This window comes from Phasianus colchicus, chromosome Z (assembly GCF_987193195.1).
Source record: "Phasianus colchicus chromosome Z, bPhaCol1.hap1.1, whole genome shotgun sequence".
Lineage (NCBI taxonomy): Eukaryota > Metazoa > Chordata > Aves > Galliformes > Phasianidae > Phasianus > Phasianus colchicus.
In genome coordinates, this window is record NC_143476.1 from 32,830,097 (window position 1) to 32,840,739 (window position 10,643).

Consider the following 10,643-nt stretch of genomic DNA (forward strand, 5'->3'; position numbering starts at 1 on the left):
TTATCTTTCTGATTTTACTTCTCCAAATCCTTCACAAAAACACATCTTCCTTGATAAACTAATAATTAATAATGAGGCATAATAATTTAGGCATCAGTTTCAAAAGAAGGCTATAAAGCTGAAATACAAACTAATGTACAATGCCAGTGCTCGTACAAGGGATGGTGCTGATAAGAATATGTAATAGACAAAAGTTCATATCAGCCAGTATTTCCTTTTATATGAAGAGAAATAAACATGATCCTCAGAACAATCTGTGGATTTGATAAATTATTTTGTCAAGGTTAGGCAAATGCAATCAGAATAGATGGTAAGGAACAAGATTTCCATCCCAAGTGCTTCTGCACTGTAGGAATGAATCACAGACATAAATCAGCATTAATAAGATACGCAATAACAAATATGATGCCTGGATTAGTCTGATCTGTGCTTGATAATGGGAAGAACCTGTCATTGAGAGAGCCTTATAGAGGAATTGGAAAAACTTCAGAGAAATCTCAGGATTATTTTGAGCAGTGGTGGATAAAGTGGCACCAAAAAGGACACTTTTTGATGGCACAAGGTTATAGCGTGTTATGACTATAGCTGGTTCCAGCAAACTAAGCACATGCTGCTCACTCTGAATAGCCTCAGTTGCATGATGATAACAGAAACAAAAGCTTTTGTTTCATCTCCAAACAGGAATTTGTGACTTCCCAGAAGATTTTGTATCAATGACCAAACAAAGCTTTATCTGAAAGCAACCATCTAGCCTTTCCAGTGTTATATATGCATTGTGGGTATGAATCTGATCTCTTAATTTCAATAGGTAATATAGATAATTGTTAATAAGATTCTCTGGCCTGAAGGACTCTTTGCACTTCTTCAGGAAAAAGCCAAATACTATAGAATATGCCAATGACATATGTCTGCATATTATTTAACTATGATATTTCCCAAGTTTGAGCTGCTACCAGCTGAGAGTCAGTTTTGGGAAAACAAATTCACAACAGAATGGTGATTCTTAATTCACAGAAGGAAGATGCTGCTCACACTGCATGAGTGTATCAATTTTTTGGAAGTTTTGTTGCCTTTTTTAATCTTCTGAGAGAAAAACTAAACTTTTAAATATAGGAATGGATATGTGCAAACATACAACTTCAGAGGCTCTCCCTGTCAGCTCCTGGCAACAGAAATAACAAAGCAATTATTTTCTTACATGTCTTATATCAAAATCTTGTTTTAGGTCATAAGTACAGATATACTGAATATGAAGGCATTACCCAGCTTACACTTGTTATCTCTTTTCTGTTTTCAACAAGTTAAGCACAGAAAGCTGATTGTGCTTTGACTAATACCAGATATGAAAAAGGAATGTAATCTATACTACCAATTTGTTAGTTTTTGGTATTTTCTGCTTTGCATTCTATAGGAGGTGCAGGCTGTAATCTCTGGGATCTAGGCCATTTCAAAGTTTAGTCTGCGTTTGGCTCCCCTGAACATTTGTTTAACCGCACAAAGCTGACTAACAGTGCTGTATTCTCCGAAGGCACTTCAGCTTTTATTATTCATCTTGTTCAGGGACAACCTTGTCCCACAGGAAAGAAGCCAGATAACAACAACGCAGTGTTGCATGTTGAGAACACTGTGGCTGGAGAGCAGATCAGGGCTGTGCTAGTCTGGCTCCAGCACAGGAGGAGCTTCACAGTTTGAGAGAAGGTCTGCAGAAAGGTTGAATGGGAGATAAGGAGTCTTGAAGCAGAAAGACTAAAAGATCAGGCTCAAAGAATGAGATGTAAATGGCCTGAGCATAAATTGTATGTTCCAGAAATTCTCCCCTTAAGGCACTGAACAGCAAACGGCAACATACATACTTAGATCTCACACGCAAGCACCCATGCTGCACAGACAATTCCTCCCTCCTATACCAAATGTTTTCCAAGAACAGTTGAATTACTTCTCCTGCACCTGCTTGTAGCCCAAAAGAAAAGAGACAGGAGTGAAAGCTGAAAAATAAACAGAGTGAAAAAAAGAGTGGAAAAAGAAATTAAGAGATGATGAATCAGGGGGCTGGAGGATGAAAATAAAACTGCAAATAAAACTGTTTTCATCTCTATTATAGAGAAATGAAACAAGCATTGATTTGCCCTGACTATCTGTGTGTGTGTAGGCACATGTACACATGCATATATCCATCCATCCATCCATCCAGACACACAGATATATTGACATATATGTATCTTACTACATTAGTAAAGCTGAAAGAGTGACACAGAGGTAAATATTCTGTAGGCGTGTAGGTTTTAATGCCCTTTAATGCTTTCCACAAAACAGGAAAGTTGAATTGAAGTTGGTTGTAACTCTCTGACCCCATCACCCATGAGAGCAGAGTAGATGGGCGGAACTACTGAATAACAATACTCCATTTTCATTATATACTTATATACTTATTCTGGGTTGTAATCACAGCTTTCTGCAACCTTGCTCCAAAATATGATGGAAAGACTGACAAACTGCGTGCTGGTATTTTAAAAGTTGTTTGAGTAAGCCTCAGGATTTATTACAATTTACAGGCTTCAGTGATGTGTGCAAGGAGACACCCACACAGCTTCTGCTCTTTGTAACTGCAATTGTATACATGAAACAACATCTCTAAGGACTGCATTAAATAAAAGAATATTTCTCTGTTGATTTAATAAGCAGACTGGCATGATAAGTAGATTTTCAACAGCTGAAATGCACTGCTGACAGTACATCCTTTGTCTTTAAATAAATTTCATGAGAGGCATAAAGTAAATAAAAGACTGAAAAACAGGTATTAGAACATAAAGAGAGTCTTACTCAGCTGTGAATTTTATCTGTGACTGTCAGTTTTAAGGTATCTAACAAATGTATTGGGCCCATTAGCTCACAGGTCTTGAAGAGGAGCCATTTCTAAATATTCAAAATAGCCCTTTCTCAGCTGCAAGACATCAGCTAGAGACCATCTGTTTTCAGAAAGTATCTCTGCAGATGAGTCTTTCTCAAATACTTCCATCCCTGCCTACCAAGTTCTGGGAACAAAGTGAATCAAATGAGACAGAGGTAATCACAAGCATTTCAACAAAGAATTTATGTATGAATAATGTTACTAAAAAAAAAAAAACAACACATTGTTCCTGATAGATACAATTATAAAGAAAAAAGCTGTTTTGCTTTCAGAACCTGGAATACAGACCAGCTGGCTATACTATCCCAAGAAGGCATGTCCAGCAACAAACACACAGTTATCATTTCAACACACAGGGCCAAACATGCAGCTGCATTTGGTAAATAGACTTAGCTAGGTGCACCTGCAGGGATCCTAGCAGTGGAGAAAACCAAACTTTGAGTCTAAAATGCAAACAACATGCCTTAAAGCAGGTAGATACCAGGGAGAATAACAAGGGAGAGGGGGCAACAAAAAGCAAAGATAACTCAAGCCATTCAAGGAATGGTAGAAAAAGGAAGGTAGAAATGCATGCTCATCTACCCAGTTATTCTTGATGCTGCAGCCCAAATTGTAATTCCCTACCTTTCTGTTGTTTCTGATGTAACCATGAAATATGGTTCTCCTCATCCTAAATATGGGCAACTAAATAATGAATCAACAGTTGCATACATTGATATACCGCACTGCACACCTTCTCTGGCATTCATTCCACAAACTGTGTGCAAGATAGCCAGCTGTCCCCCCTCCTTCTTTCTCAGCCATGGAGTGTGTGAAGCAACACTCTGGACAGTGGAACTGGGATGTTCTGAGCTCTGACCTCATTTATGCAGATGCTGGAAGTTCTCAGAAGGGCTTTCCACAGAAGGATGCCAAGGCAATGACCACTGGCTCCCCTGGGATAAGGCTCATACCGAGGTCTACTTCAGTCTGCAGTCATCCTTTGAAAAACCTTTTCTGGATATTTCTGCATTTAGGAAATGACATGCAAATGTCAGCAAATGGCATGCTGTGCTTTGAAACATGCATGTGATGGAAAAAGAGAATATTTTCTAGCAGAGGTCCTCCACTCCACTTTGATCTAGTCTGATTCAGAAGTAATGCTGGCATGCTGACCTACAAATCTAGTTTAAAAAGGAAACACCCTCAGTTGCTCTATTTCTAACATCAGACAACTTTAGCTCTCTTCAGGAAGAAGTTCCCGGGCTTGGATTGTCTGCTGAACTGCTTCCACCTGGCAAGAAAAATGTCTGTCAGAGAGCCAGTTACAGCTCACTAGTTCTCAGAATCGACTTCTTTCACCCTGAGTTAGATCACCCTGAAGGCTCCTCAGCTTCCACCACCTACTGGAGCTCCTGGTTTTATCCCCATGTCACATTTCTTAATGATGGCACATGCTTAAAACTGTGGGACTTTATGTCAGCTGGAAATCCACTATCCTAAAAAAGTCTCATTTTGAATTTCATTTTCAGAAGCAATGTGTATTCATTGCTTCCTCTCACTTCCATCATATTTTGAATACTCAGCACCATGTCTAAGAAAGCCCTTCAACTTCATTTTTTCTGAGGCTCTCTAAAATGAATAGTATATACTGCAGAAAAAAAAGAGAAAGTAATGAAATATAATCTTAGTGTGCACAACTCCACCTTTCCTGTGGCACTGAGGTACATATTCTGTTGTTCTGGCTGGTCTTTAAATCTAGTGAGGTCAGGACTGGTGCCTTGAAATAAAGCCTGCTTGCCAGACAACTGCATCTCAATTGCCAACACAGTTTTATTTTGTCTGGTGGAGTGGAAATTTGGCACAGAACAATTTTCCCAAGTCTCAAACCACTGCAGGACTTTAAGCGGAGGAAATTTAAATTCCAAAGCTGAGTGAGCAGGGCTCTGGTTCTGATTGACAAACTAGGAAATGTTTCCATTAACCACCTAAAATGCACTCTCAGGTTGGTCATAAAAACCAGCTGAAAGCTACCATAGTACTCGGAGCATTTGCTGAAATTAAAGGTAGGAGGAGAGGAGCAAAAACACTTCTCTTTTGTTGTGAGAATACTGACAACTTGCAAGTTTTAAGAGCAAATTCAGAACTCCTTTCACAAGGTTAGGCAGACTACTGAAAAAACTGAACAGTGAAAAGTCCTGGAGCCAGTCAGCTTTAAGAGGTTTAAACTCTAAGAAACATCTCTATAGGTTGAACTGGAAGAGTTTTCAAACTGCCTTTCACTCACTGAAGATGAGAAACAAGCCTGAAAATAGGCAGCGCGTCGAAGGGTTCAGACATAGCATTAATTACACAAATCCAAAGATCCAGTTCATTTACCTGTGAATGAAACTACTCAGCTGAAGAAAAAGATATTCTTATAAGCTTCAAAAAGTACATTTTAAGGTCCCTTTTCTTTTTCCTATAGAGATGTCTTCATTAATTTTACTGACAGAACAGATTTTGCTACCCCTATTGCACTCCTATGTCTACGCACTAAGTAAATATCTTGCAGCATGGGTATTTCTCTTAAATACAGCAGCATTTCTTGCAGGCAATGTTCTAACAGTTACAGGAAATCAGATGTTTGATCTCATTTCAATTGTCCCATTCAGAAAATTTTAAAACTTACTTGTAATTGTGGTCCTGCAACATTCTTGTCCTAAAATAATACCAAATGAATCAATCTAGAAAGGTCTGGGAAGATGTCAATGTTATGGTCCCCAGAGGATTGATATATAATCTAGTCTACTGAGTGGGATATTTCCTACTTTCCAGTGACAGCTGTTTGAAGTGATGTGTTGTGATATATCTTCACACACTCATTCTTTTAAAACAAAAGTTCAGAAGACAGTAAAATTTTGTTCAGCTCATTGTCCCAAAGGCATCCCAACAGTGGTGAAATAACCTGATTTTGTGTCTGCAAGCCAATCTGAACAGGGGGTGCTTGCCTTGGATATCCCAGTTTCAGTTAACATTCAGTACAGCAATAGTATGAAATTTGATTGGTCAAGCATGTGGATAGTGTTTGCTCCCATCTATCTGAGAAAGATGGTGTAGATGTAATGCTAAACAAAGAGCCTTCAGCTCTACAAATCAGGAGCTCTACAAATGGAAGTCTAACATACTCAAATTTTGTTCAGACTAAAAAAATGTAACCCCATCGCATTGTTACGATTTCCCATAAATCTTAATAGTTTCTTCAATCCTTTATCTTCCAGAAGAAGCTAGCGTAATCTAGCTATTCCAGAAAGAGTATTTAAATGGAAACAGATAGATGTATAAAGCTGGAAGTGTCTTAGCTATCTGCCGGTATGACTCATCTTTCTAAAAGAAGTTTTAGGTTTCTCCACTGTTTGGAAAATAACAATAACAAAAATAACAACAACAACAAAACAAAGCAAAACAAAGACATACTACTCTTCATAATGAAGATAGCTATGTAACATAACAATGTGAGAGGAGAGGAAAAAGAATGAAAGGGTAAACTTCTGAGTTTAACAAGAATGGATAGTTGGCTGAATATGAACCAGCAGTGTGCCCAGGTGGCCGAGAATGCCAATGGCATCCTGGCTTGTGTCATGAATGGTGTGGTGAGCAGGAAAAGGGAAGTAATCCTGCCCCTGTACTCGGCACTGATGAGGCCTCACCTCAAGCACCGTGTTCAGTTTTGGGCACCTCAGTACAGAAGGGACAATAAGATGCTGGAGTAGGTCCGAAGAAGGGCAACAAGGCTTGTGAAGGGCTTGGAAAATATGTCCTATGAGGAGAAACTGAAGGAACTGTGGCTGTTCAGTCTGTGGAAGAAGAGGCTAAGGGAAGACCTTACTGCTCTCTTTTCACCAGTATCTGAAAGGTGCTTTCAGCGAGAGAGGGACCAATCTCTTCTCACTGGTGATGAGGGGAAATGGCCTCAAGATGCAACAGGGTAAGTTTAGGTTAGATATGGGGAAACGCTTTTTTACAGAAAGGGTTGTTAAGCAACTCTCCAGGGAGGTGGCTGAGTCACCATCCATGGATGTGTTTAAAAACCATTTGGATGTGGTGCTCCGGGCCATGATTTAGTGGTGGGTTGTTAGGGTTAGGGTAGTATGGTTAGGTCATGGTTGGACTTGACAATCTTTAAGGTCTTTTCCAATGTTATGATTAAGAAGAAATGTACATAAGCATGGCTTCCGGCTCTTCAACTCACTTAAGTTCTCATGGAAAAGATGACAGTATTTTTTCTCTTTCACAGCCACATATACATAACTTAAGTCATTCTAGATTTAAAAGTATATCCTACCTTGTTCACAGAGAGCACCGACATAGCTTGGTAGACACAGGCAAGTAAAGCTATTGAGGCCATCTATACATGTGGCTCCATTGCGGCATGGGTTAGACTGGCATTCATCAATATCTACAACATACAGATAAAAATGTTTTTATAATTCACTCAGCTATCAGGAGGGAAATGTTCTTCAGCCTTATTCATAATTATTACTAGGACAAGTTCACACCAGAAAAATGAAGTATTGTGAAAGATCCAAGAGAGTCGTTTTATTTGCATGATAGCTGATTTCATATACATTTTCTTTCTCTTCATCCAGAAAGCAAGAAGTTTCCTCAGGAAATGTGACTTTATTGATCCACAGAGTCCTGCACTCCTGCTTTAATTTCTAAATATTCAGCGCTGCACTGTGTAGCTGAGAGAGAAGTTATCTTGCTCAGCAGGACCATTATCAGTAGAGAATTTTGCTTGGATTTGTGACCATCACAGAAAAAATTCTCCTCAAATACTGGAGACCTCAAATATCTTCAGAAATCTCAAATGAATGGAAAAAAATATATAATCTCTGATCTCTGGCTGGTAACCAGGGGATTCTTTGACAAAGAGAAAGACCTAAGATGCAGTATCTAAAATGTGACTTCTAGCAGCAACAACCCATGAACTATGAATTTCATCAATGTAAGCTAGGAAAAACACTGGCTAAGGTTTTTTTTAATCATCTATCTTCCTGCAGAAAACAAATGAAACCATAGTAGTCATGACAATTGTTCTGCAATGATATCAATCTTTGGTTTTTTTTCTCCCCAGTATATTGTAAGTGGAATTCATTTTAGCAATATTGCACAAGGGTTTTTTCTTCCATATTCATTGGTATTGATCAGGGAATTAAATTAAAAACTTTTCCAAAGATAAAACTCGTGCAAAAGTTGTATACGAAATAGCCAAACTGTTAGTTTCATCATAATTTGGCTTGTTGGTTTGAAAGGAAAAACTGTTTATCCTGAACTGTATGGGTGAGTTTCTCAACCCACGTTCATAGCACAGAAATCCAGGTGTCACAAGCAGCTTGAAGAGGTCCTCTGCTAAAAGAGTTACTATAACACTAAGCTTTACCAGAAATGCATCTGATTATGGTCGTACTTAAAATTTCTGTCATGGTTTTGTGATTTTTGGTTTTCGGTATTCTACATCATATCATCACGTGGGGCACTGGGAGTTAAACTGTTAATGCTCAAATTCTGGGTACCTGCCTGGAAGAGAAAAAGAACTACATTCCCCAGGGGACTTTGCGGTCACAGAGTCTCGAGATACAACTCCTGGCAAGGTCACCTCATGTGCTCTTCTTCACCTGCTTTTTGTCGGCTCTCTGCCCTTTTCTCCCTGCTGCTCAACTGGACTGCGCATCTCACCTCAGTGTTGTGGTGAGGCCTATCCCCCTTTTGGACATTCTCTCTCTCATTATACTTGATTTATTAGCTTCAATTTTAATTATATTGTATTATAGTATGTTATCTTGCATTCTGACACTATAATTAGTAAATTAGTTTGTTTTTCCTCAGATCGTTGCTGCTGTTTCTAATTATTTTGGGGTCCCCTGTTCCCTTTTTCTGGAGGAACGGATCTGCGGATCCCTCCGCCCTGCTAGTCACGGAACCAGGCCGAACCAGCCTGTAAACCATTGAAAATTTCCTTGAAAATATTCAGTGGTTACATTTGGATCAAGGATATTTTACCACCCTTAAATATAATTACACAATGCTTTTAAGGAATTATCCTGAATAAACTGACTTTACTTGATGTATTTAGGAACTTAATGTTTATCCTTCTTGGTGATTCAGTTATAATTCACTTACACTTGTGTGTGCACATGTTTGTGCACTCTACAGGCAGAGAGAAAAGGGGACAGAGGAACTATTTGTGTTCTCTTCTTAAGTAAGGCTGCAGAATATTTTCACATGTCCATGTTTTCTTCAACTTAAAAAAAAACCAAACCCCTACTTTTGCAAATCTCATGTATGAAAACTTTATACTTAAATTAATCTGTAGACAATTCAGTATCTTGATGGCATCAACTTACCTAATTCACACTGCTCACCACTGAAACCTGGCAAACATGTACAGATGTAAAATGAACCACGTGGATAGCAGGTACCACCATTAAGGCAGGGATTACTTTTGCATGGATCTTGTCCTGTTAAGTAGAAAAATAAAATTTACTCTGTGGTCTCAAAGAGCTGATATCTTTCCGAATTTTTGGAAAAATAAATCTTTCTTCATTTTTGTATTGATATTGCAAGACCTACTATTGTTACAGAAACTACAATAACAAGATAGAATATTAAGATACTTTTGTATAATAGTATTTTCAGGCATCACTATTTACAACTTTAAAAATTACATGGCATTTACTATGAACCAGCATAATTTTCAGAATCTGTACTACATTTGGCAGTCACAATGCTCTACTGAGGATTTAGTCAGCATGACACGACAATTAATTATAGCTGAAAATAGTTAAACATAAGCAAAATGAATGGAAAATGCTTTTGCTTTTTTTGAACAGGGTTAGTTTATGTAGAATGACTGGGTACACAGAACATATATCTCTTGAATATACTGGCTGCCTGTTGATGTTTCATTTCATTATATTCAAAAAATCAGTGCACACAGATTCTTATTTCTTTGAATATATGTTTTCATTCATGCACATTTCTCACCTTTCCCTAAGTCACACTTCAAGAATACAAATAAAGGTACTGAGTACATTTGTAGCTGAACTAAACATTAAGATAAAAGCTTACCTGCTGTGAAATCCTCAGGTTTTATGGGAGTTATCATTTAAATAGATTTTTCTTGCGGAGATGACTTCTAGTGATGTGTATTTCAATTGAATTTAAATACCTAGGTATTTGCAATTGATTTAATGCCTAGGAGCAATCATTCACACAAAAATTCACTAGACAACCATTCATATCCACTTCTCAGAGTTAGAGGAAAATCATTAAGACAACCCTTTTGGGATACAAGAATAAAGACCTAACTTACAAAATGGGTAAGAGTTTTGTAATCTAAGTTGATTCAAAGACATGAGAAAACTTTATATTTTGGTTACATTTTCCCAAAGTGGTTTGGCTACTCTTTACAAAATAAAAGATAACATCTGTTTTACCCTTTCAAGTAAAACTTTTACAGAAGCGGTATTCTTAAGGTACCAAATTCCCTGTCTACTCAATGGAGGTAACTAAGTTCTGTTTAAAGCCTCCAGGAGAAAATCCTGCCTTCATAAGTTCGGGCATGTAAGTAAGTGGGCAGACTCTTGCTCTAGAGTTTTTCAAAATTTCAAAATTTTAAAATAGAGTTCTTTTGGGACTGCTTATGTATAAATCCAAAAAGCAGACCTATGTTAAGCACCTATTTTTACTGTGCATGTGTTCATCTACAGATAAT

General features: G+C 38.0%; 1 protein-coding gene across 3 annotated transcripts in view; it reads right to left on the reverse strand.

Moving 5' to 3' along the window:
• The window catches only part of VCAN (versican), a 107,876-nt gene that overhangs the window by 19,636 nt on the left and 77,597 nt on the right, over positions 1 to 10,643 (reverse strand). For all 3 annotated transcript variants that reach the window (XM_090132665.1, XM_090132664.1, XM_031609527.2), the window contains exons 9-10: positions 9,274 to 9,387; positions 7,212 to 7,325 (exon numbers count right to left, since the gene is read on the reverse strand). In XM_090132665.1, coding sequence (XP_089988791.1) covers positions 7,212 to 7,325; positions 9,274 to 9,387 — 228 coding nt within the window. The remainder of the gene's footprint in view (positions 1 to 7,211; positions 7,326 to 9,273; positions 9,388 to 10,643) is intronic.